General features: G+C 42.3%; 2 protein-coding genes across 4 annotated transcripts in view; one reads left to right on the forward strand and one right to left on the reverse strand.

Annotated features, from left to right (window-relative positions):
• Window positions 1–17,007, forward strand: part of Kiaa1210 (KIAA1210 ortholog) — a 58,334-nt gene extending 41,327 nt beyond the window's left edge. The window contains exons 7-12 of one of the 3 annotated variants that reach the window (XM_013507699.1): window positions 477–668; window positions 3,285–3,393; window positions 5,307–9,440; window positions 10,575–10,771; window positions 13,015–13,120; window positions 14,691–17,007. In XM_013507699.1, coding sequence (XP_013363153.1) covers window positions 477–668; window positions 3,285–3,393; window positions 5,307–9,440; window positions 10,575–10,771; window positions 13,015–13,120; window positions 14,691–14,884 — 4,932 coding nt within the window. In that variant the 3' untranslated portion in view covers window positions 14,885–17,007. The remainder of the gene's footprint in view (window positions 1–476; window positions 669–3,284; window positions 3,394–5,306; window positions 9,441–10,574; window positions 10,772–13,014; window positions 13,121–14,690) is intronic. The other 2 variants (XM_013507700.1, XM_005410451.1) reach the window with 2 other exon arrangements.
• Window positions 17,008–20,187: 3,180 nt separating this feature from the next.
• Window positions 20,188–22,862, reverse strand: LOC102014286 (cancer/testis antigen 47A-like). The gene is made up of 4 exons (XM_005410452.1): window positions 22,782–22,862; window positions 21,859–22,689; window positions 21,420–21,573; window positions 20,188–20,650 (listed from the first exon to the last, which is right to left on the reverse strand). Exons 2-4 carry the CDS (start codon window positions 22,601–22,603, stop codon window positions 20,638–20,640), a joined length of 912 nt encoding a protein of 303 aa, XP_005410509.1. The 5' UTR covers window positions 22,604–22,689; window positions 22,782–22,862; the 3' UTR covers window positions 20,188–20,637.
• Window positions 22,863–27,282: the final 4,420 nt, after the last annotated feature.

Raw genomic sequence — 27,282 nt, forward strand, 5'->3', positions numbered from 1 at the left:
TCTCTTCTCTTCTCTTCTCTTCTCTTCTCTTCTCTTCTCTTCTCTTCTTTCTCTTCTCTTCTCTTCTCTTCTCTTCTTCTCCTCCTCCTCCTCTTTCTTCTCTCTCTCTCTCTCTCTCTCTCTCTCTCTCTCTCTCTCTCTCTCTCTCTGCACTACTGGATATTGAACCCAGGGCCTTTGCACTGAGCTCTAGCCATTTTTTATTTTAACACAGAATTTTACTAAGTTGCCAGGTTTGAACCTGAACACTTTATAAGCAAGGGAGCAAACCAAAGTTTTTTGCTGTTTCTTGCTTTTATCTACAGGGGAAGTGTGGATCTTGCCTCTGATGAGCCTACTGATCAGAAGTAGAGGAAAAGGGGGCAGTGATTCATGAAGTATTTTCTTTTTTAGGAATTCTCCCAGAAGTATTTCCAACTTTGAGAATGGTGATGGCATATGGGTTGGCTCATTTATTTTCTTCCACTTTTTTCCAGAGTTTCTCTGAATCATCATCTGGATCTGATCACTCACAGCCTTCAACTGAGTGTGCCTCTGCCAGCAGTGACCAGCAGCTGGCTGGTTTCAGCACCCAAGCCACCAGCCAGAGCTGCTTGGACTCTTCAACTGCTCAACGCAAGATGGCTTTAAACTCCCAGAAACAACAAAAGAAAAGTCTTCAAGCCACTGTAAGTTCTTGAAGAGACCTGGGAATAAACTCTTGTATAAGAAAAGATGAACTCCAACCTTTGCAAACTGTTCCTAGGAAATTGTATGGCTTGAGAAATCCATATGGCTTGGCAAAATCAAGGGCATGTTTTTGCTTTGACACACTCAAAAGGATGGGCAAGTTCATGTCTATTGGATGCAGTGTCTTACCCATTTAGAACTTCTACAAAAAGGGGCTGAAAAAAGCAGAAACAGTGATTTAATGCTCCCAGAATCTGCTTCTTTCCTTAGCATCTGGGAAATCACTCAGCCTTCTTTGTAGAGGACGGTCACCCTAACTCAGATCAGGATTCTTTTAGTTATTAATCAGGTGAGACTCAGGAGTTACAAACTGCAGCACAGGCTCAGTCATGTGCAGTTCAAGCCTGCAACTCCAAGCATTCAGAACTCAGCAATTAATCCCTCCAGACTTTCAAATAGATGCCATAGAGTTCTGCCAAGTGAATTTCTAGCAAGCAGTGCTATATTTAGGCAAACCTACTGTGTTACAAATATAGCCACACAAGAAATGGTCTGGGGTGCAGGTCAGTGGCAGAGCACCTGCCTAGCCGAGTTTAATCCACAGCACCAGGGGGCAGGGGAGGAGAGGAGAGAGAAAAGAAAAGAAAAATGAAGTGAAACCATGGCCACAGATCAGACACAGAGAAGTGACAATTGATAGCAGAGAGAGAGAGCTGATAGGAACAATCAAAGGTAATTAGGTATAAGAAATCAAGCACCTTGCCCAGTCTGGGTGTAGCGGTACACACCTGTAATCCCAGCTATGCAGGAGGGGGAGGCAGGACAATTGCAAGTTCAAGGCCAGCTTGGGCAACATGGCGAGACCTTGTCTCAAGAAAAAACAAAACAAAACAAAGCAAAAACAAAACCCTTGGCTATATTGATAGGTCCTTCAGGACTACACATTAATGTAGCCCAACGTAATAAATCATGTTCACTATTTCTCCAAATCATCAAGAACCGTTCGATTATATTCCTCGATCCCTGTTTAAAAAGATAAGAAGCTAATGCTTTTTGCAAAAGATTTTCACTAAAAGTTAAGAATTTAAAGACACTGGAATTTGAAAGGATGTGTCAGCTGAAACATTTAATTTTGTCAAACACCCAGTTCCTCAGTGACTCTGGGTTAAAAGTGAAAGGCTATCAATCAGAGCAGGAGGAGACCGAAAGATTGTGTAGTACACGCATTTTACTGGGAAGGACATTCAACCACAAATAGTCCAGGTACTTGCCCAAAGTTAAACACCGAGGTGATTGCAGAGCTAAGGGCTAGAGTCCAGTGTTCTGACTTCCATCCAGTACACTTTTTACCACATCACATTGCTTCTAGACAATTGCAATTTTGCTTTAGAAAGTGGGCAAAATATAAGTTGAAAGAACAACTGGAGGAGCAGGGAATTTATGAGGACTTCTAGTGACCTTTACACAATCTCCTTGGTTTGGTATCATGCAAGGGGTGACCAGTTACTAGGCATGAAACTATATGTGCATTATCCCATCTAGATACCTTACTACAAACCTGGAAGGCAGGGAATGTTGGCTAAGGGACATCTAGTGTGTCCCTTCTGCCACTGTCCCTCTGCATGACCTAACTGAGAAAAGGTCTGGGCATCTTCTGAGAGAGCAGGGACATCTACTTCCCATCCCTGTAACTCTCTTCCTCACATAGGGAAAATATAAAAAGGTCCAGAATCATTTATGATGCAGGGGTTGCTATTACTTCTTCCTGCTCTGGAACCTCTTAGATCTGCAAGTCCCACAGGACTCCTGACCTTTAACTTATAGATGTGGCCACAAAAGTTCAGAGGGTAATGTGCTCAATGTCAGAAGGTTAGTAAATGATGGAGAAGAGATTTAAACTCAGGTTTACTGGACTTCATTTACTCAAAAGTAAGTGGTTTTGCACTGTGTATAGGAACTGTGAACGGGATTACAAAGAGTTGTGCATTTATCATTAAATGTTTGCCATAAAGCGCTTACACTAAGCAAACTCTAGATACTGTTTAGGGCAGTGCTACTTTCATAATTCCAGAGCTGTGCTATAGTTATCTGAAAATCTTTCTTACACTAAACCACTTTCAACCCATTCAGTGTAAAGTCTAAATCTTTCGTCTTTTTCTGTCTTCTCTTCCAACAAAACTCCAAAGCTCTTTCTTCTTTTGAACTGGTAAGACATAATTCATATTTTCACTAAATTCCCTGCAAAGAAGCCAGTCAGGATTTGAGTTTGAATCATGGTGCAGTGAGGCAAATCTGAGAATTTCAGTGCTGTCAAAGGCATGAGATGTTGTCAAGCCCAATAATCCCATTTTCAGGGTTATGGCCTTCCAGCATGATTCAGTATTTTCCAAGGTGTTTTAGAGTGATAACTACTGCATTTTATTCAGATATTAGGAACTCCAGATCTGGATGAACCACTTCCAATGGGTATAATGATCCCAAGGAACTTCTAGATGCATGCCATTAGAAATAACTTCCATCTTTGCAGTATTGATATGAACTTATTTAGGGGGAGCAACTGTGGACAAGCGGGTGGAGAATGTATCAGTGAGATTGAAGCTCTTTCCCTGTTTTAGGTGGAAGCAAATCAGGAGGAGCCAAACCTTTCAGTGGTTTCTGAAGGAGCAAAGAGTCCAACCAAAGTCAAAGAAATTAGCCCGAAGAAGGTGAAAATAGAAAGTGAAGGTTGGTACATCTTCACTCTCACCCAAAAACATGTGTCACAGGCTTCATTGCACAGTACAATGTGACAGAACAAGAGTTACCCAGGGTTGCTACCCTTGGTCTTTAGAAAACTTTCAATTTGAGATGTATGCATTGAGGTGAAGGCTTCTCCATTCAAACTGCCAAATTAATACAAGTACTATTTGTGTGCGGTTTGGGGGCAGGAGCATGCCTGGGTGCCTATATTCTCTCAATGAATGCCACACAGAAAGGTCCTTGGTTTGTTTGTAAATTTGTTTACTCTTCTTTGAGGTCAATATGCATGTTGAGTTCCTCAGAAAGGCAGGGTATCAGAGTGTGGTTAGTGATTCAACGCTCTTCCTCAGCAACAGAATCAGAGAAGACTAACAGAATTTGCAAAACTATGATTGTTTTTAAAATTGCCTTTCTCTCCCAGTAGAGAAAAGCCTTGGGTCAACAGTGAGACCTGTTCCTATGTTCATGGGCAAAGAGGGCTTGTGCAGCTGCAGGCAGATGCCCTTGGTAGCCAGCACCTATCAAATTCCCAAACAACAAAAACCACCACAGTGAAAATCTGTGTGTGTGTGTGTGTGTGTGTGTGTGTGTGTGTGTGTGTGTTGGCTCCTGCTAATGGCAAGCTCATTTCAAGAAATATTTGATATTTGATAAGCAAAAATCTAGTTCCACAAATTAAGTTGCATAGTTATTTGAAGTTTTTGCCACAAAAGATTTCACATCTGGATTCAGACACACGATATCCCTGAACATATGTTCCCACGAAAGCAGAACCACAAAATTGTCCTGGAAAGAAAGGAAGGAAGAAAAGAGGAAGAAGCGAAGCTTAAATTATTAATCTTCTGTCGGATTCATTTTTAATAGTTATCTTTGATATTCTGTAGAACTGAATCAATACTTATAGAGGCAGATGTTTTGGTTGGCATTCCATAAGGACAGTGAATGGTTTGGAGCACAGCCAGCTCTTCTCAATGCTGTATCCTCATATGAAACCACTAGATGGAGCCAGGGATACATTGGATGGTGAAAGAGGAAGAGCAAGAAGGGGCCCGCCCATCTGGGCATCAATCTGGATAGCTGCTATCTTGTGTGTTTGCCTTAAAGCCTGTGGACTGATGCAATTGTGTAGGTGATCAAATATTGCTTTACATGTACATTACATGGGATTGTTATAATTCACAAGAGTAGAAAACAAAAGAAAAAGAGGCCATAATCCTTGCTCCCAGACAACTCCTGTTGACACTTCTGAAAAATAAAGCATACAAGCACATGATATGGAACGTCAAGAAGTTCAGATAACTATCAAGTAGAATATTGAAATCCTAATCAGAAAGTAAAAATAACCCTTCTGACTGCCCCAGTCATTTTCATCAAAGATAATCATCGTTAGGAGTTTAGAATTTGCCCTCCACTCCACTCCCTGGTACTGGGAATTGAACTCAGGGCCTTCACACTGAACTGTATCTCCAGCCCTTTTCTATTTCTTAGTTTTAGACAGGATCTCACTAAATCTCTAAATTGCCTAGGCTGGGCTTCAATTTACTGGCTTTCTGCCCCAGCGTCCCAGAATGCTGGGATTACAGGTGCGTACCACCGTACCCGGCTCAAAATTTGTCTCTTGATGTGTCTTATATCTGACAGTGGACCAGACAAGTGATAAAATGATGAGCCAACCCTGGAATCAGTTTATAGAATTTAAATTTACCTTTGATTTAAATTTTTCCAACTGCAGAAAGTTTAAATAGTGACCAAGTTGTGCTCTATCTCTTGAGCAGCCGCTCCTTCCTACTAGGGAATTGAGTAGAAAATAGGTACTCATTTGGCTATGGCAGAGTATTTTTGTTTTAGGAAGCCTAAAGTGCACATATTTCTTATTTTTTCATTTCTATTCGGTACAGACCCCTCAGACCGGGAACAGATTGACCATACCAGAATTTACCATCAACAGGAAACAGATAAGCCTAAAAACGCTAATGCTGCTGGAAACCTGAGAAACCCAGCGTCAGCGGCACACGGCAGAAGACGTAAAAGAACAGGAACATGTGCTTCAGCAACAAATCAACATGGACTTAAAGGAAGAAGCTTTATACAATTCAGTAAAATTCATGGCCTAGACAACAGAGCCATGTCCTCATCCACCAATAAGACTGCCAGGGGTGGCCCTTCCTGGCACCTGCCCTCAGAAAAGCAAGCTGTGGAGCACCCGGCAACTTTACAAGCAGAAATCACTACCCCTCTGGAGATGCTTTCAGATAAAAGTGATGTGAGCAAAGATGCTAGTGTAGATTTTGAAGCCAAAAAAGCATTAGCACCACAGCTCATACCTGAACACACGCAAAAGTCTATGGTTAGTGGCCCACAACCAAACCATGAAGATGGGGCTACTGTAACTGAAAAGATAGAACCCAGAAGTCTTTTGCCAATGGTGGGAAGTCCTTCCAGAACCCAAAAGAAGGCCTTTCATTTAGTGACAACAGAGGCTCAGGTGCTTAGGGATCCTTCTCCTGGCCAGTCAGAAGAGGAAGAAGCTTCCCACCTTGGTTTGCAAAATGACCACTCTGAAACAGAGAATGTCCCAACTATCTGCAAAGAAAAGCCTCCAGGAAATGTTCTCCAGGACTGCACAGTGAGCTTTTCAGGTACGACAAATGCCACAGCAAAGGAGGGAGGCATTTCTATGGAGAAGCCTAAAACTGAAAATGTCTCTCCAGATTCAAAGGGTGCATTAGAGAAAGGGAGTGATTCTGAGAAGCAGCCAGGCACTGAGCATTCTTTCCAGTCCTTGAAGAAACCTAAAGACAAACAAGCAGTCTTCCAAGAATCCAAAAATTTAGTTGTGGAATTGAGCGGTGTGGAGCAGCAGCGGTCTCTTGGATATTCTTCCCAGGTCTTAAGAAAGCCTGAAGCTGAAAAAGGCTCTTCAGAGTCAGAGAGTACTTCTAATAGGAAGAGTGGTTCAAAGGAAGTGCATCCTGCTCACGCTTCCCAGTCCTCAGGGAAGCATAAAGGAATCTTCTCAGAATCAAATAGTTTTGTTGCAGAGCAGCTGGCTCCCAAATGTCCCTCCGAAGCAGTACTGGAGCCTGAGAATAAAGAAATCTCCACAGAGTCAAATAGTTATGTTAAAAAGTACAACAGTGCTGAGGTCTGGCACAGCTCAGAGGAAGGCCTACCTCTCAGATCCCCTAACCAGGCCTTGAAAAAATCTGAAGATGAGCAAGATGTGCCCTCAGTTCCAGAGAATGCTTGGAAAGAGCGGATGCTTTCCAAATGCCCTACTCAGTCCGTTGTGAGGCCTATTGTTCAGCAGCACATCTCCTCCAGTTCAGTGAGTGTTTGTGCAAGACAGCATGGTTCTGTGGAGCCAGTGACTCCCAGCCACCGTTTCCAGCCATGGGTAAAATCTAAACTTGTGCGATTTGTCTCTGCAGGTCAAGACAGTGCTGTGGAGTGGGGCAGTTTTACAGAACCACTGCCTCACAAAAAGACTTCAAACTACCTAATGAATCCTAAAGTTGAGCAAAAATCCCCCTCGGGTCCAAAAATTACATCTGTGAAAGAAGTTTCTATGGAAGTGTTGCCTTCCAGATATTCTCAGCCCCCGACAAGAGCAATAGTTGAGCAAGAAGCCTCTGAATATCCAGATAGCACTCATGTTGAGCGGAGAATTTTTGTGGCCCCGAGGCATCCCTCACACCCTTTCCAGCCATGGATGAGCCCTCAAGTAGAAAAACAAGTTTTCTCATCTCCAGAAAAGGGGGGCATTTTTGTGAAGCCACTGCCTGCTGGACATCTTCCTCAGCCCTCGAAGAGCCGTGCAGTCCAACAAAGCATGTCATTAGGTTCAGAGAGTGTTGCTGCTGACGCCATTTCTGTGAAGCCACGGTACAGCAAATACTCTCTCCCAAGTCCTCAAACCCAACCAGTCTGCTCAGAAAACACTGCTGTCGAACAGGGCACTTTTGTGGAGCAACTGCCTCGTGGACACCATTGTCAGCCTTTGGTGAAGCCTAAATTCCAGCCACAGATGAGCCTAGACTCAGCAAGCACGTCTGCACAATGGGGCAGTGTTGTGGAGGCACTGGCTGCTAGACACACCCGCAAGATATGGATGTGCTCTGAATGTAAGCAGCAAGTTTCTGTGGGTCCAGAGAGCACTCATGATGAGTGGTGCATTTCTAAGGAGTCAATGCTGCCCAGACACCCTGGGCAGCCATGGCTGAAACCTACATTTGAGCAAGTCTCTGCAGGTCTAGAGAATGCTGCTACTGAGTGGAACATTCCTATGGATCCACAGCCTCCCAGAGTGCCTTCTCGGCCCCTAAGGAAGTCACAAGTCAAGCAACCAGTCTTCACAGGCTCAGTGAGTACTTCTGGACCACGGACCAGTTCTGTGGAGCAAATGCCTCCCAAGCACCTTTTCCAGCCATGGGTGAGCTCTACACTTCAGCCACAAGTCTCTGTAGGTCTGGAGACCACTGCAACTGAGGGGAGCATTTCGAAGGACTTGAAGCCTTCTACATACTATTCTCAGTCTCTGACGAGACCAACAATCAAGCAAGAAGTCTCAGATTCAATGAGTGCTTCTGAAGAACGCAGTGCTGCTGTGGGACCAATCTTGTCAAGACACACTTTCCAGTCACGGGCAAACCCTAAACTTGAGCAACAAGGTTCTGCGGGTCCAGAGAGTGTTGCTATCGAAAAGGACATTCGTAGGGAGCTTCCCAAGGATCTTTCCCAGAGCACTACGAGACAGAAAGTCCAGAAAATGACCTCAGGTTTTGAGACTGCTATTGTTGAGGGAGTCAAGGTGACCCCTTCCGAGGGGTCACTGTCTCCTGAACATTCGACCTATTTGTTAGTGAGGTCTAAAGTTCAGAAAATATCCTCCACCCCAGAGAATACTGCTACTGAGGCAAACATTTCTAAGAAATTGCTGCGTCCCAAGAGTCCTTCCAACTCATTCGTGAAGTTCATGGCACAGCAAATCTTTTCAGAAAACCCTGATATGCAGAAGGAAATTTATGTGGATCCTCGGTCTCCAAATCTTCCTTCCAAATCTTTGTTGAAGGCTGAAATTGAGCACCAAATTTTCTCAGATTGGGAGAATGCTGACACTGAGGAAGGCATTTCTTTAAAGCATGCTTCAAAGTCCTTGGGGAGGTCTGCAGATCCACAAGAAGGTCTGTTATTTTCAGAGAGGGCGCCTTGGAAATGGAGCCATTCTAAATGCCAGATACCTTCCAGAAAAGCGTCGGGGAAGCTTAAGTACCAGGAAGAAGTCCTCTCAGTTCCTGATAGCTCTTCTGAAGAGTGGAGGAATTCTGAAGAGCAGTTGCCTTCCAGACACCCTTCCAAAGCCTTGCCTGGGCCTGAATTCCTGCCACCAACAGGCTTAGAGAGTGACCCTGTGGAGTGCAGCACTCTGGAGGAGCACCGACCTCACCCTTCCCAAGCTTTTGGAAATGCTGAGAATCAGCAGTCGGTTCATTCAAGTTCCAAGAGTGCTGCTGCTGAGGGAATCATTTCTGAGGACAATCCTGGAGCCTACTCTAAAGGCCGACTTTCTTCAAAGAGAAGCAAGAGACTCAGCCAAAGCTCTGAAGATTTCACTAAGAGCATCCTGACCTCAGCAACTAATCCAGGGAAGGTTATCAGTGCTCCTACCTGGAAAGTACCCATTTCTGAGGATACTTACCATAAGGAGGAAATTCGTCAGAGTGATGATAATGATGGTTACTCATATTTATTCACCAAGGAAGCTAATGTTGAAAATCTTTCTGGAGCCCGACTGAAAAGACCGTCTTCTTCACGCAAGTATAGGAGTGAGAAACCAAACAGCTTCACCCAGCTTCCTTCCTTCCCAATTTCATCCGGTAGAGGCAGAGAACATCAAATGAGAAGAAGTGTTTCCCAGGAGTTCCCAAATACCACAGACAGCCTCACCACACCGTCTACCTTTGTGGAGAAACATCAGAGCAGAGCCAGATATGAAGGTATGGCCAAGAAGCATCCAATTTACAACACCCCAGGTGAGAGTTTTAGCTCTCCAAGGCAAGTAGGTTCCAAGTAGAGGAAAGAACTGGAAAACAAAGCCTTGAATGGGGGTCTTGGAGTCTATTCCAGCCTTGTCTACTGTGTTGTTGCTTTGATAGGGCTGACTTGGGGATTTGGAGGCAGAGTAACGCCCCATTCTCAGTTCATAGATTTGGAGGTAGTTAATCTCAAATCTTCCTTTGGCCAAGGGGGTGTTGTGCTGACCATCCCTCGACATTCCAGAATGGATCGGTGTCCATCTCCCCATTTTCTCTGCCCCACCCTCTGTACATCGTACTTTTTGGTGGACTGGTACACTTTCTCAGAATGCTTTTATGTATATTATGCCCCTCCTAACTATCATGTGGATTTTTAAAGGCCAGTGCATTAAAAGCACTGTGTTTGGACTCTTGGCCTGAAATCTTAATGTACTGTAAATGTACAGCTTCTTCACTCATGTGGAGTACCTAAGAATTCAGAGCTAGGTGATCTTTTGAGTATGATTCTCTCCCCAAACCTTTGTGCCTTCACTCTCACCCACACATAATCTTGTCTATACCTCTGGCCACACCTGTGTAAGCACACACTTGCATGATAGCCTATGTAGTAACAGATTCTGTAAGATTTTCCTTGGAGTTAGAGGCGTGACATCAATGCCTAAGCCTCTGACCACTTAGGAACTGTCCCAGCCCACCTGACAACAGCTGTCTTGCCCTAATTTGAGGTTGGGGAGAGAAAGGAAGGGAAGGGTCCAGTAAAGGGTCATTGTGCTCACTTTGCAGCAGTGTTTTTTTTATTTTATTTTTGTGGGTTGTTATTTGAGAACCCTCTCTATGTGGTTCAGTTTGAGCTCATACTTGCAGTGAGCCTCTGCCTCAGCCTCCCAAGTGCTGGATGACAGGTGTGCACCACCAAGCTGGTTAAGCACAATTTAAATACCCAAGGGACTTCTACCTTGCCAGGTTGTAGATAGTGCACAAAAGAAGGGGGTCCTTTTCTACTTGAGATCTATTTATTTTCATTTGGTAATTAATAAGGATCCCATTTGGAACATCATTGTGAGTAAGCTCCCACTAGATAAACCCCTGCCTGATTTGCTTCCATTCTAATTATTTTTATTCTTTTCTCAGGAAAATCTCGTCGGCAATCAGATTCTTACACCTCAGATCCAGCTTGGTTTACTATGACAAGGCAGGACCGTAAGGGCTCCCAGATCTACATTCCTGCAAAAGAGACCAAAACCAAGAGCACAGCTGGAGCCAAAACTGATACCAAGGAGCCTAGACGTGGCATAAGACCTGAGACAGCCCAGAAAACATTCCAAAAGGTTGCTAGAGCCACTGATTAAGCTTCCATTGGGAATTTTCCAGACATGCAACACCTCCCACCACATTTGGGAGTATTAATCAAATCAGGGAGACTCAAAGGGACAAGATTTGACTTTGTACTTATACAAATATAACCTGCTTTACGTATTTAAAGGTTTATAAAAAGTAGTTAACATGGGGGTAGAGTCTGTAAATCAAATCCTGTCCTAAATATTCTAGAGTAGGATTCTTTAAAATTGGCTGATAAATAATAAGTAGAAAAAAGCAATTAAAAATAGCAAAGATAACCACTGGGATAAGAGTTGAGTGTCTATCAGAGGTTTTATACCTGTAAACATGTACATATATTTTATAAATGAGAATCACACTATAAATATAGTAGTATCCCTTAATCACAGGAGGTACATGACAAGACCCTTGGTGGATGCCTGAAAGTACAGATAGTACTGAACCCTATAATTTAATGCCTTTTCCATCTTAACTAAGTACTTATTCTGTGGGTATAATTTTAAGTTTGAGGTAAAAGAGCAAAATTATAATGAATTTCTTTTTCCTTCATCACAATTTCACAGATAGAAGATTCACCTGATCTTAGCAACCTCAGCGTATGATTTTCTTCTTTCTGTACCTTTCTTCTTTCTTGCCTGTTCACTTAAAGAAAGCACTTTATAGCTTCTCTTTGGTGGATCTGAATTGCCAGCATCATTATCTTAACTGTGGTCATTATTAAGTAAAATAAGGGTTACTTTAATAGGAACAGTGATTCCACTGCAGTCAATCTGATATGTAACTGAGAGGACTACTCACTGACTAACAGGTGGGCAGTGTATGCAGTATGGTTATGCTGGGCAAAAGAATGATTCTTGTCCCACCGGAAGTGGTATGGCATGAGATTTTTATCGTGCTACTGAAAATAGGATGCAATTTAAAACAAACTTTTTTCTGAAATTTTCTTAGTATTTTTGGACCAGGGTTGACTGTATGTAACTGAAACTAAGGAAAGTGAAACCACACAGACAAAGAAGGATTACTTGACTACGTTTTATTGAACATTTTATTTCTAGTTAGCTTTCCATATTAGTGCACAACAGTTTATGTGTTCAGTGCTTGGATTTCTACATATAGATTTGGTTTAGTGTGGCACCTACTTGGATGTTACAAAATGTGATGAACTAGGCTAATGGCACTGGGGATGATGGGGTGCTGCCTTGTTCTCTTCTTGTGAAAACTGACTCAAAAACTTATTAAATTTTAAACTTATTAATATCAGGAGTACATCTAAGCTCCTCAACTTTTAAGTGGTCACTAAATTTGTTGAGGAGTCATGTGAAGATCTATTTAAACCTTTGCTTTAAAGATCTTCTCCCAGAAATCCGGGAGGCTGAGGTAAGAGAACCACAAGTTCTGGCCAGCCTGGGCAATTTAGCAACTTAGTGAGATGCTGTGTCAAAAGTAAATGAAAAATCAAGGGCTGGAGATGTAGCTCATTGCAAGGATCATGAGTTTAACCTCCAATATGAAAAAAATTTTTTTTCTCATAATTAGCATTTATATGGGAAACGGACCATGCAAGAGTAAAGTCCGCCTTGGTTAAAGCTTTTTTTCAGGGGTAAATACTTTTTTTCAGTGCATGTAAAGTTATTAATTTAGACCACTTGTGAAGAGGTTAATTTAACTATGCTAAACTGTAAAATTTTGAAAAGACCTAGAGTTACATAACTTTCCAGTGAAAGAAGTGCTTCTAGTCATATGTCAGCAAGTTTTGCAAAATAGAAATCCCATGAACTCACTTTAGTGAATTGAACAGATCTCTTTGTAATCATCAATTCTTTTAGCTTGCTGTTAAGTGCTGGTAAAGTGCTAGGGAAACAATTGTTTTTAAATTAAATAATTCTCATATTATTCTGTTTATACCTTTTTTAAAATTAGACAGCCTTTTCTTCCAGGTCTGAAAAGTGATAAGCTTAAGTCAGTTTAGGTTTTGTGAACATAAACTGCAAACCAAGGGGTTCAGTGCTATTTCTTTTCTTCTACATCTACATCTACATCTGCATCTACATCTATACTTATACCCACACCCCTACCCATACCCATATCTACACCATCTGTCTCTTTTCCCTTGATTAGTCTTGAATTAACAGTACCCAGGACAGGGCTTGCACTATATGATGTTCTGAATAAGTAATTTGCTGGTTTTTATGTGAGGACTTACAAGCTTTCTGTTTTCATTTTTGTATTAAAGGGAGCTGGACTTGCAAGTGAAAAACAACCAAAAAAGATTCTCATTTCCATTATCCACAGACAGGAGAAGAAGGCACAGATAAAGCCCTCTAAGTCTACCACATCAGGTAAAGGAAAATACACTGAGTCCTCCAAAAGGTAGCTCTGGAAGAATGTGAAATGTTTGCAATTTCAAGCTCAGTTAACACATGTCTCTCTTTCCCCAGTTCAACTTCATGATTATCTCATGACTTCCAAGAGAGGATAACAGATGTTAGCTTGTTTTAGGAAAATCCAATTATCATAACTAATATACGTCCTCATGTAAATTTCAGAGGGTCTTTCAGTGTTTCACCTCACCAAAGAAGTTGTTGTGGCACAAAACAGTGATCACTCACTAAACCATTTTTACAATTGAGTGTGCAAGAGGAAAGTCCCAAGTCACTTTCCAGCTTGTAGTAAAGTAGTAATTTTCCACCTGCTATACCTCCAATGAAACTTGAAAATCATCCACAGGGTCTTGCTCAGTAGTCCAGGCCAGGCTTAAACTTGCTTTGTAGAGCAGGCTGGCCTTGAACTCATGGCAGTCATCCTGCCTCAACCTCCCAAGTGCTTTGATTAAAGGCATGCACTGTCACATTGGTTCTCTGCATTCTGAACAGGAATATGAGAGGTGGGGAAACACTGACAGCTGAAAAAACACCGTGATGGGATACAAAAGAATGTGATATCATCAATAAGAATTGTGTTCCAGAGGGATTTTTTTTCAGCCAGAGAAGAGGACTGATTTATACTAAACCATTTTTGTCCTCTCTCTTAATCCCTTTCATGAAGAAATTAGACTAGGAATTCAGGAATCCATTATTTGGCTATGAAATAGTAGTAACTGATCTGCTCAGTGCCTCATGGTTGCTACATTCCTGTCAAGATGTTCTCATCTCTGAGCATTGGAATCACCTGGTAAAGCTTTTAAAAATTACAGATGGCTCTGGTCCCATCCCTTGTGATTCTAATCCAGTTGGTTCAGAAAATGACGAGTATCAGAAGTTTTTAAAAAGCCCTATGTGATTCTGTGTACTCAGGATTGAGAACTACTGGTTGTTAAGCCTAAGGCACTCAGTCAATTAGCCACAGAGCAAGATGAAGGAGGGAGGGAGGGACAGCAGGAAGGAGAGGAATTGAGAAATAAGGGAAGTAGTCTGCATAGCCAGGGTGATTGTTATATCGTTGTCTAGTATCGACTTTTATTAGCTAGATCTATTGAGTCATTAGGTATTTCATTTCATACAATATTACACAGACTGGCAAAACAATTATAACATTACCTGATTTAAAATTTTAAAACTAAATAGGCACAATGTTTCCTTTCTAATCTCAGTGCGAAATTGCAGGACAATCTAATAATAATCAACAAAGCCTGGAAGTTACAGGTTAAAGAATTACCTCTCAGGCTTTCCCAAGTCCAGGCCCCCCGTGGTCATTGCCATGTTGATTTTACTCCTTTGACATACCACTCATGGCACTGCCTGTAAACTGTCTTTTAGAAGCCTGGCATCCATGGGAGCAGGAATTGGAAAGTACTAAGAAAGGGGGATCAGAGGAAACCTGAAAGGATAAAATAATTTATTTCACCCTATAAACATAGCCCAATATTTCTGGGTCTTCTTACGGCTTATGTGTTATTTGCTGTGGTTCCAGTTGTATTTGAAGATCAGAAGATGCTTCGCACATCTGGCACGGGAAAAGAAATGAAACGATCTTTAAGTCTTCCATCTGGGCTCCAAAACCCAGATGAGCTGGTTAAGTCGAATGACCCCACTGAGCCTGTCTGGTTCTCCATTGCCAAGAAGAAAGCCAAAGCGTGGAGCCACATAGCAGATACCATGAAATAAATAGTTCCTTGGTGGAGCATCAGCATTTTAAATGACAATTGCTAATAGCTATAGCAATTCTACGCAATGATTACATTAAGCAAAAAAGCTTTATAAGTGAGAATTAAATTTTTAATTATTTAATGAATATTATTAATGCTTAACCTTCCATATAGTCACTGCCAGCATCCTGAAAACTAGCATTTTCTCTATAAAAACTGTGGAAATATTTGCACTGCTGTAGAATTTTGAAATCTTTTAACTTTGGTCAATGTGCCTTAGAAGGAAGAAAGTAAAAACATTTTGTTGGAGTAACTAAAAGATTGTGTTTCCCTCATCTACATAAAGTAATTCTCATGGAAATTTTCAGATAATTTAGCCTAGAGATTGGATTATAGGTTTTAGGAACCTAGATAAATGCGTACCTATTTGGCTGCTGCTCTAAGCTTTGCAAAGGCTTCTAGAAGATATGGTGGAAGTGAAAATTCTGGGTTTCAAAGGAAATTTTTACATAGCCAGGCCCCTAATCAGCCCACTACCCATTGAAGCCCTTTCCCATGTGTCCTGGGCTCCCCTAACGATAGTGGGTGCTAGTAACACACAGAGCACTTCTATCAAGTTCCCTCCCTTTTTGCACCTGGCAGGCCTGGCACCAGTGGGTGGCCCCCTAGCAGGCAGAACATTTCTTGAAGATTATTCTACTCCTCTGGATGATTAGTCTATCAATGTCTGATCCTTTGTCCCAACACTACTAGGGACCCTCTCTAATTTCTCAGAAAAGTAAATGTGCTTCCAATCATACACATGCTGCTGTTTAAGCACCTACTTCCCTGTCAAAAGTCAACCTTTCACAGATGTCAAAAGCTGTACTTTCCATCAGGCAGAGGACAAGCTGACCGCCCTGAGTTTGGAGGCCCTGGGAGGTCCCTTCTCCTCTGGCTCTGGCCTTGACATGGACAACTCCATGTAGATCAACTTCCCATCCATCCCTTCTCCTCAGTGTCTGTGCTTCACAAGGGTTTAGCCCAAGGCAAGTCCTCCATGCTAAATCCACAGAGACGTGAGCTGGAAGCCTCAAGCGATGAAACCAGCCTCTCCCCACCCTCACTCCTAGAGGCGCACTCCTCAAAAGATACTAGGCGCCCACCTCCCCAGTAATCCCTCCACCCTCACCCATGAGGACGAGAGGAGGCTGAAAGGCCAGAGCGGGGAGGGAGAGTCGGGAGGAGGAGGCTGCCCTTTCTAGGAGGAGGGGCAATAGCCAAACACACTTTGACTCCTCCTTTCCCTTTGGCAACCATTTTGCCCTTGAGGCACAGCTTCCACGAAGCACCCCCAGGGAGAGGAGAAAAGATGAGGGCCTCCTCTCCTAGAGTCGGCTCCTCGACTGGTTTGCTTTTCAAGGCGCACACCCTCTAGTGTCCCATGCGGGCTCTCTGGAAGCTAGACAATCTTCCTTTCCCTGTGCTTCCCTTTATTCCACCCCAAGCCCACCAAGCACTAAGGGAGAGCGCCCTTTAGATACACGGGCAGCAAACCTAGCTCATTTCCCTGCAGGCACAGAACTGACTTCTCAGGATAGCTATCACCATATCTGCCTGTCACGCTGGGGCTACTTCGTTTAAACGAAAGTTCAGGCCTGACCTTGTAATTGTGCCCTTATATTCTGAGTGGGATACTACCTGGTGCAAAAAAAAGTCTAGGGAGACAGTGAAATCTCAGAGTTAATTTAAATACTTGGTGCTGGTTTTTGCTGATGATGGTATAATGTGACACTGTACAACCTAATGTGGGATTGTGTGTTTTCTCTATAAAACATCTATTTTTCCTGATATTGTATCTTTACCTTTTTGATAATGCTAGGTTTTTGAATAACTGGAGTTTTCCTCCCTTTTTATTCCCATAGTGAGTAGTTCATTTATATAGATGCTCTTTACTCAGATATCCTGGTACTTTCTCAGGAGTGGACCGCTTTTAGGTTATTCTCACTCTGAGAATTCCATTAATGGTTTCTTTGCCACTGTTAAAGCTGTGTTCTTAAATGAAGAGGTTTTTTTTAATGTATAGGGGCACATTCTGGTAGATTTTCAGTTTCTTTTAGCTTTCTTGATTTTTGATATATGCAAAGCAAATAAATTCAATAAAACCTGCTCTGTAGTCTGTCTCGGTCTGTCTGTGGCATGAGGAGGGACGTCTAATAGGATAGGAACAACTCAGACCCGAGGGTTGCCAGAGGAGCAAAATGTCCTTCAGAGGCTGTGCTGCACAGGAAGGGCTTCCGTGAACATGTGCCTTCCCGAGCTGATGGCTTCCAGGTGGGCCTTGCTATGGGGAGAAGTGCTGCTGAAGAGGTTTTGCATCTGAGTACCCGGGGAACTGGGGGAGGGGGTGCAGATGGGTGAGTAGCAGGACTTGATGGCTGCTGGTTGTAATCCAGCCTGGCTCTGGACCTAAGTCTAAGTCTGATGGCTTGATTGGATTCTGAAACAAGCCATTTTCAAAAGCAAGGGACCACTGTGCCCAGCGTGGCATGTAGTGAGGGAGGGAAAAGGGCTCTAGACCAGATATTTAGCCTGGCCAGCCAGATATTTACCCAGGCTCGGGACAAGAGTTCAGTTGGGGATCCATATTTAAATCAACTAATATGTTTTATTCAGCGATTAATCTCTTTCCCTGAAATGTGCTTTAATTTCCAATTCATAAAGGCCAAGTTAGATTTTAGAATTTTCAGACTCTTTAAAGTCTTAATCACAATGACGTGACTCTCCTCTACCCCTCCTGCATTCTTTCTTCTGGTCCTGGCCTGGCTTCTGGACAGACCCATACCCTGGTCCAGGCATACAACAACTCCTTAGGTCTAGGAGTACATGTCTTGATGGGATAGTCAGACTTCCTCAGCTAAGTTCCAAGAGGAGCATGCAGGTCCTGGCATCAGGCTGGGAACTGTTCAGGAGTCCTTGGAACTATTCAGGAGGGTGGTCTAGCAGGACAGTAGCCCTTGTTCCCATAGATCCCTGGTGCCATATGTCCCTGAGCCTGTAGAGAGGGCCATGGCTGGAAGAGAGGCAAAGTGGAGCCTCTAAAGCTTGAAGCTTGGGAAACATGTCTTTCTTGCTTAGTTCTGAGAACAATACTATACAAACAACTGACACAACATAAACATGAACAAGTTTGGAACCCCTCAAATCACACTATATGGAAATTGTCTATTAGCCTGCCCTTTCAGTTTAAGTAATGGTGACAAGTGGCCCTGTGTTTGTCTCATTGTATAAGTCTAGCCATAAGGAATACTGCATAATTGTATGTTTCAAAACATCAACAGTCATGACCATAAAAGGGGTTGTGGTAGTATTACATTTACTTTACTTTAATGGACCCCAAGTGAGCACCTATTAAGTGGAAAACTCTGTGGCTAGGGCTTTGGGAGAGGAAAATAAGTAAAACCCTTTAAATTCTCAACTATTCAGAAGTTCACATTCTAGGAAGTGGAGTGGTAAAGGGAGTAGATATATGCACATATAAACAATATACAAGTGCTTGCATGTTCATACCAACATTACTCACTACAGCTAGAAGGTGGAAATAACCCAAATATCCATCAACAGAACGATGGATAAACAAACTGCATTATGTAAATATAGTGGAATATTATTCAACCTTAAAAGGAATGAAGTACGGATACAATGTGAATGAATCTTGAAATCATTATGCTAAGTGGCTATCCAGATTGAAACGCTATTTGTATGAAATGTCTAGCATAGGTAAATCAATAAAGACAAAGCAGATTGGTGGTTTCCATGGGGTTAGGGGAGGGGGAAAGAGAGAATGACTTCTGAATGAGTATATGGAGTATACGGTTTGGATCTGTTGGAAATGTTTTGAGACCAAATAAAGGTAGCAGACACATAAAGTTGCAAATGCACTAATCATCAGTGAAATGTTTACTTTACAATGGTTAATTGTGTTAAGTGAACATACCATTATGCAGTATTCCTTATGGCTAGACTTATATAATGAGACAAACACAGGGCCAAAAAATAATGCTCAAAAAACAATGCTAGTATAAACTGGAATATGAAACACCCTCCCACAGTATATGAGAGAAAGTATTAGTGCTAGCAAGAAAGCACCTGCAAAATCTTCACAAGTGCACAAATGAGGCAGTCTAGCCTCAATCCCTGGTGCCCTTCCCTGCTCTGATCCTCTACTCAGGTCAAATATGACCACCTTTCCCCCCCTTAAACAGTCTAAAGGCTACACGTATTCTCTTCTTCTCTTTTTATCTCATATTTTATTAAGAAATATTTCAAACCTATAGAAATGTATAGAAAATACTATTATAAGCATCCATGTATCCACCTTATCCTCCCTTTCTTTCTCCATCCTAAATGAGGTGTTTATTTTTCCCAGCCACACCCACACGTCACCTTCATGTGCATCTCTCATATGCATGTTTGCTACCCAGATATGTGTGCACAGTTATTACATGCTGTTCATTTTGTGTGGTTTTTAAACTTCATTTACATACATATGTGGTATCTTCTTTGTATCCCTTTGGATACAGCTTTCTCCTTTATGCATTGTTCTCCTGCCATCACCCAATCTTTGCTCCCTGTGTCACTTCCTATTCAATCTGTCTACAATTCCAGCCCAGTGAATTAAGGCTAGTCCTACTTCAGGTGAGTCTCAGCTACTTCCACTATTGTTCTAAACCAGCAGTTCTCAAACTTTAGTGGGTATCAGAATCCCTTGGAAAGCTGGTTTAAAAACAGAAATATCAGGGGGCCCACCCCACAGTTGCTAATTCAGAGGTAACTGATGTTGCCTCAGAATTTTTGCACTTCTACCAAGTACTCAAGTGATGCTGATGCTGCTAGTTCAGAGACTATACTTGGAGAGCTACCACTCCAAATAAAAGTCTGGGGCTGGGCCCTGGTGGTGCACGCCTGTAATCACAGCACTTAGGAGGTTGAGGCAGGAGGATGGTTGAGAGTTTGAGACCAGTCTGGGCTAGAGTGAGCTCAAGGCCAGCGTGAATGATATAGTGAGACCCTGTCTCAAAAACACGAAAAAAAAAAAAAAAGTCTGGGCACAGGTTCACATCCAGGCAACCTGGCCATCTCATAAGGTTTCCTTCAAAACTATGTTCTATAGCAGTACTATCAAATAGACAGGTAACTTGATCCAAATGTGTAATTTAAATGTTCTAATAGTAACATTAAAAAATTCAAAAGAAAGTTGTAAAAGTAACTTTAATACTTTATTTTGCTTAACCTAATACATTATCACTATGCATTGTTATTAAGATAGTTTGCACTGTTTTTCACACTTACAGCATATTTCAAATCAGACTAATCACATTTTATATCCTCAGTAGCCACAGGTGGCTAAATGACTGATACAATTTAATTTTAAAGAAGCCTTGACATTCATTTCTCCTGTTAAAAAAGTTTTAAACTTTACACTTTAATTCACTGTGCTATAATAAAAGAATTTAAAATAAGTTTACCAAGTGTTGGAAAGCTATTCATTTTAAATGAAGATAGAAGAGGTAAAACAGATTTGAGTGTTATTTTGAAAAAGATCTGCCTGTAGTTCCACTTAGTTGTTTAAAACAAACTTATTTTTAACTTGAACACATAAAGAGAAAAGTCAGGTATCAATGGGTATCGTATTTGAGGTAACAAGCTTTGGAATGAAGTTAATGTTGATGAGATTCTCTTGAACTTCTAAACACATGTTGGATTCTTTCTTCTTTCTCCATCCTTTTCTTTCTAGTCTTCCGAACTACAGATAAAAATGAGAGAAAATTACCAATTATGCAGTATTAACTGCTTTCCATATCTAAGAAAATAGCATACAAAATACATATGCTGCATTTGTGCTGCATCTCAAGAAGTAGAAAAGAACAACCCATTTCCCTCTTGTACCTCAAACCTTTGGATATTAGGGTGCTCGTGCAACCGAAGACTTCAGTCATGTGATCTCACCAACCTTATCTTCCTCTTGCCTAACTCCAGAAATGCTTGGGGTCTTCTCTGTGTGTTTGTTTGACTGCAAAGGCCATTCTGGCACTTACATACATCTCTCTGGCTTTAAAAGCCTGTGCTGGTTGCAAAAATTATACTACACCCTTTCCTTCTCAGATGCTTGATGTCCATACGTACCATATGGAAAAGATGGTTGCTATGAAATGCACAGCTATCAAAATGCAAAAAGGAAAAATTTTCATCATTTAAATATACTCAAAGATGCTGGGTATGGTTGTGCATGAGTCGCATCCTAGCACTTGGGTTGCTGAGGCAGGAGGATCGCTGTGAGTTTAAGGCCAGCCAGGGCTACACAGTGAGTTCAGTAATTCTAGACAATATTTAAATCTAAGCCGGGCATGGTGGCTCATGCCTGTAATCGCTGCATTTGGGAGGCTGAGGCAGGAGGATCTTGTGAGTTCGAGGCCAGCCTGGGCTACAAATTGAGCATAAGGCCAGCGTGAACTGCATAGAGAGACTCTGTCTCAAAAAGATAAAAAAAGAAAAAAAAATGTATAGACAGATACCCGGGTTTTCCAAGGCTGCCACCTGCTGCGTCTGTGTCCTTTTCTGGTTCTTGTTGATTTTCGTTTTCCTTCTCACCTTCTTCCTCTGCTTCTCTCTCTTCCACACCTCCAAAATCATCATCTCCACTCCAGTTTTCTTGCGGATTCTGAGTCACTGTTTTAGTGAAAAATAACAGACTTTCAGAGCAGACAGGTATAGAAAAAACAACCCAATCCATAACCAATAACAGCACCTTACTGTACCCTCAGAAGGGGCAGGGAGACTTAAGTAACTAAGAAAAAAATAGACTTCAATTGGAGGAGGGTGGGACCCACTGCTTCCCCAACCATGGCCAGCACCGAGCAGGGCCAGCACTGCCCCCTAAGCTAAGGCCACGCCCATCTCCCCCCTCCCCGTTGTCCCTCCTCACGGGGTCCCCGCTCCTAGCCAATGTCCCACCTTCCACGTGTTCTTCACCCTTGGAGTCCTTTGCCACCTGCTTTCCGCTCTTCGCTGTCTCCTTCATCGCTTCCTTTGACGCCTCGGCCAACATGGCGGTGGCGCCGGCGCAGGCTCTTGGCTCCTCCACGGCCGGGGCCGAGACCACAGCCTCGACAGCCGGGGCTTGGGCCTCGCCTTCGCCCGGGGCCCTGACCTGAGGGATCGCCGGGCCCCTGGGCCCTGAAGGCATCGGGAGCACCGGCAGCAGCCGGGGGCGGAGGCTGGGGCGGGGACGTGGGCGGGAGGCTGCGTTGGGAGCGGATCGTCGCAGCCTCAGGCTGCCCTCGTAGGGGCGGATCAGGAGGTGGTCGTTGTGCTGCATGCGCTGCAGGAGCGCGTTGGCCAGCTCCATGAACGTGATTCGGAAATTCAACAAGGGGAACTGCCAGGGGTCCACCACCCGGTTCATCACCCCGTCCCCGCCCTCCTCCTCCTCCGCTGGCCCGATGGAGGAGGAGGAAGACGAGGAGGATGCAGCGGACCCTGCCTCCAGCCTCACGCCCTCCTCTACCACCCGGGGCCCTAGGGCCTGGGCTCCCGAGGCCACCTGGGCTTCGCTGCCCTCGGCCACGCTGCCCACATTTGTCCCGGAGTTGAGCCCAACTCCTTCATCCACTCCAGCTGCCTCAGCCCCCTCGGCTGCCAGGCTCACCCGGCTATCTGGGTCATTTGGTGTCGGGTCTCCATTCCCTGTGGCAGACATGACACTAGTCAGCGCCTCAGAGGGCCTGTGCCAATGGCAGCAAAGATGGCGGCCGCCGAGGCAGACCGTTGGCGGTTGGTCTGGAGCTGTTGAGGAGAGGCGGTAGGAAGTGGGTCCAGGGGGAGGGCAGAGGGGAAGGAGCACGGGAGAACCCACTGCTGACAGAACAAGAGTCTACCTCGGTTCTTGCAGCGGCCCCAAAATGGTAAGGGCAGGAGACCAATCCAGGATGCACCCACCCCAAACTGTGTCTCTGAAGACGCAGACTAGGCGGGAAAATTACAAGCGGAGAGGCAGAGGGCAGGCTCAAGAGTGTCATAGCAAGCTCTAAGCTCATTTGCTGAAACGTTAAGATTGACATGCCCTGAATCCAATGAATGATCAAAGCTCTTAGGATCCAAGAATACTCAGAATAACCCACTTTGAGGATGTTGTTGTGTTTTTTGTTTGTTTGGTTGGTTTTTGGGTGTTTTTTTTTTTGAGGCCTTAATGACTATTGCTACTCTTTAGATCTACACTAGTCTTCCCCTTGTATTTTTACAATTATTGACAAAAGTAAAGTGGTACAAAGTGAAGCCACCCTGAGTTGGGGAAATGTCTCTAAAGGGCACAGAATAAACTTTTAAGGGAAGGCTCAGAGGCAAAATGGAAGCTGTATTAAGTACTTCTCTGAAAGGACAGAAAATAAATTTCTTCAAATACTTTTATTGTTGAAATAAAAACCACAATTTCAATTGCATATCTTTAAAAAACAATATACACCCACTAATGACATTAATGATATTGTTTTGGGAGGATAACATTTTGCTTACAATGGACCTTTGACTTAAGAACTCAATTTGTTCAGAGGGCTGGTTGTAACGCAAGTTGGTTGTAAGTCAAGCCTATTTTTCCCATTAGAAATAATGGAAATACTCATAATACATTTTGAACCTCCCAAAGCACCCCTTAACTAACCTTTTCATAATAAAAAGTGTTGCATAATGTGCACAATTTGCCAGAAACACCAATAATTTTCCTAGTGTATTCACCAAAAAGTTATAAAATGTGCCTCGTTTATCGGAAACTACAATTTCATACTGTACTCACCATTCAAGTTTACATCTTTGGCTTGCAGGAAGTGAGGATGAAATGGAAGGTTGTTATTGTTTGGAAAGAGTCCCCTTCCATAAGAACATCAGGATCCTGGCTCTCTGGTGTCTTTTTTCTCCTTGGGAGAGTCTGTAGCCCACTAGGACCTGCTTCCGGCTCACCAAGTCTCAACTTTTTCAGACCTAAAAACTGGTCTAAGGTTGTCTGTTTCTGTCTTTTCTTTAACACTATTCTGTAGTATGACATGACATTGTCATTAGCCAAATGAATGTAATGATTGGCTTTTTCTCTGTCTAGGTGGGTCTTCTTTACAAATATTTGTAGCTTTGTCCATTTTTTCTGGATTTCCTTTTTTTCAGAAGAACTTTGCTATGCTGATAGTTGATACTCCCCCTTCTGAGAAAGCTCCTCAGCTGCTATTCTCTGTTGCTTAGCCAGAAGTTGCTGAACAGTTCTTCTGAGTGCTCCTCCAACAGCTTCTCAACAGCACCATATCTACCTGTAAGCCTACAAACTTTGCTATAGTGATGATGTCATAAACCACAGAGTCAATTGAAGGCTCAGGCTCCTCCACACAGCCTTCAAAGTATCTCTGCTATATAATTTAGGCCCCACTTTCTTCCATGCAGATCACAGTGTCCTTAGAGAGACATTAGCCCAGGATTTCTCAATTAACCCCACACAGGAAAGGATGTTGTAATGTTCCTTCCAGAACTCTGTAAGGGTTAAAGCTGTATCTGAGACCATGTAGAAGCACTTCAGGAACACATCCTTAGTGTATACTTCTTAAATTTAGCTATCAATCTACTGGTCCATAGGCGGCAGTAGAAGAGTTGTATTAGGTGAGAGGAGCTTGACTTAGAGCCATGGGGATTCTTCAGCCAATTCTTCCAAATCTGGTGGGTGAGCAAGAGCATTGCCTGTGATGAGGAGAGCCTTGAGAGGTAAACTTTGTTCTTTACATATTTCATAACAGTAAGAAAGACTGCCTCCCTGATTCACTCAAGAGAAAGTACTATACCCTTGTTATCCAGGCTTTTGGGTTAGATCTCCACATTACCCATAGCCTATTCCTTATGACTTTATGTTTTCTTTTCTTTTCTTTTCCTTTCTTTTCTTTTCTCTTTTGAAACAGGGTCTTGCTGTGTAGTGCAGCCTGGCCTTGAACTCACTTATGTAGCCCAGGCTGGCCTTGAACTCATGGCTATACTCTTACCTCAGCCTCCTGAGTGCTGGGATTACAAGCATGCACCACCATGCCCTGCTATAACTTTATGTTTTCTGAACACTCTAGGGATCTCAGAGTGGAAAACCAAGAAAGGTTTATCTTGAGGTTACCACTCACATTGGCACATAGCAATAACGTTAGCCTGTCCTTCATAGGCTTGAGGCCTAGTATTTTCTTCTCTTCCTGGATAATGTATGTTCTCCTGGGCATTTTCTTCCAGAAAAGGCCAGTTCTATCATAGTTGAAAACTTGATGAGAATAAAAGCCATTTCTCTGTGTCATTATTTTGAAGTGTTGTATGTAATTTTCAGCTGCTTTTTTTTAATCAGCACTGGCTGCTTCACCATGCCTAGTTACTCTATCAACTCCAGTTCTCCTTTTAAAATTGTGAAACAACCCCTTACTGGCACAAGATGTTCACCATTATCACTCACTGATGGATTGTCCTTTGTGAGATCACCATTTATAGCCCTAGATTTTTCACAAATTATAGACTCAGATAGGCTCTAACCTTCCATCTGCCTTTTGTTTATCCATACTAATAGTAGCCTTTCATCCTCCTCTAACAATTTTGATCATAACTTACTAATTTGAGTAACTCCTTTAGCAACACTAACTTCCTTATACAAATCTTTTCTCTGTAAGATTGTCGAGATGGTGGATTTCGACATGTTGTATATATTAGTGAGATTCTTCACACGAATGCCACTCTCATATTTCTCCACAATTTCCTCCTGCTCAATCATCATTGCTTTCTTTCCCTTTCCTCCTTTCATTAGCTTCTTTTCTAGATTTTGGGGGCCATTTTAATAGAAGTAATCATGGTGATTATGTAAAATACTGGCCAAAATCATGTCCACAAACACAGACATCTGCTCAGACTGACAAATACACTTACACATGCTTTTCTGGCATCATTAGTCTTTGTTTACACCTGCAGTAGCAGCCAGCATTTAAGTAGTAACTCAAGACATTGGTCATAAGTTAAACCTAAAATTCTCATTGTAACCCAAATTGTTGGTGTGTAAGGATGGTCATAATTTGAGGGTCCACTGTACTTAGGATTCAGTGTAAGCATTCTCTGTCATCAAAATAGTAAATGTTCATCTGTTGATGCATAATGGAATTTTAATAGTTCATCTTTGAAAATATCTGTTCACAAGTAGATATTGGAACATATTAACATCAACTAAAAGACAGATACATTCAAATGCTGATGCAAATCCCTTTATTTTACTTGAACATATTCACCTCTTGGAAGGCATTTATAGAATTCTAATAGTCTCTTCTCTGGTATTTGACTTTTTCTATAACACTACATGGATAGTTAAGTAACTAAATAGATGAATTTGAAATATGGAAATTTCCTTCCCATTTGCATCTGGTAAGAATGCTGGAAATTTAGTCTGAGCTTGGACAATATACCCATTGCACATTTGTATGAGAATGAAAATTTCACTTTTTTTAACTTTTGCTAGTTTGAGAAGTACAAAAAGTAGCTTCATATTACTTTGTTTCAAGCAACATTAGTTGTCATTGAAGTGACTTTACTAAAGTATGTTTCATATAAGCACTCTTTGCCTTGCAGCTTTAGGTTGAATTCATTAAGAAGCATTATCAAACTTAAAACAAAAGTTAAATTCCAAAGCTATTCAGTGTTCAATATTAATTGAGAAAAGATTTTTCTCAACAAAAAATAATTTAGTATCTGCCCAAAACTCAAAAAGTCACACACAAAGAAATTCTCTTTACCATTGTCCAGCCATAAAATTATTATGTGTAAGGGCAAATTGGAATGGCTTTTGTCTCTGAAAAAAGTTCTCAGAACTGCGATGGTTAAGTTTATGTGAGTGAAGTTTTCCATTGACACTACTCCCTATTGTCTTAGTTACTTTTCTCCCATTGCTGAAATAAAAGTTATTGATTCTCAAAGTTAAAGGGGAAAAAGTTTATTTAGCTCACAGTTTGTAGAGGTTTCAATTCATAATTGGCTGAGTCTAAGGCAAGGTGCCTTGGCAGAGGAGCATCAGAGGAGAAACAGTTCATGGTGGCAAAAGACAGCAAAAGCAAGCAAGGGAAGAGGGGAGCCAAGCCTCTTTCTGTCCCTTATATTGTATCCAGTCTACTGAGATTAGGGTGGTGCCAATCCAATCAGTGGATTGATCCAGAAATCCCCCACCCTGAATCCCAGCATCCTTAATTCTAGCATTGCACTATGAATCAATCATACACTCTAGATACAACCACCTCTGAAAAAGCTCCATTTATGACCACATGAGGCATTGGGGGGACACCTGGACATAAATCATCACACTTACAATAAATAATTTTGTAAATTCACATGCCAGTACCTTATAAT

This window comes from Chinchilla lanigera, unplaced genomic scaffold (genome assembly GCF_000276665.1).
Source record: "Chinchilla lanigera isolate Chin_1 unplaced genomic scaffold, ChiLan1.0 scaffold00133, whole genome shotgun sequence".
NCBI classification, from domain to species: domain Eukaryota; kingdom Metazoa; phylum Chordata; class Mammalia; order Rodentia; family Chinchillidae; genus Chinchilla; species Chinchilla lanigera.

Coding starts and splice junctions, on each gene's coding strand:
- LOC102014286 (XM_005410452.1), bottom strand. CDS start 22,603: ATGTCTGCCACAGGGAATGGAGACCCGACACCAAATGACCCAGATAGC. Junction 21,574..21,858: donor GGGTGAAGAACACGTGGAAG/GTGGGACATTGG, acceptor TCACTAAAACAG/TGACTCAGAATCCGCAAGAA.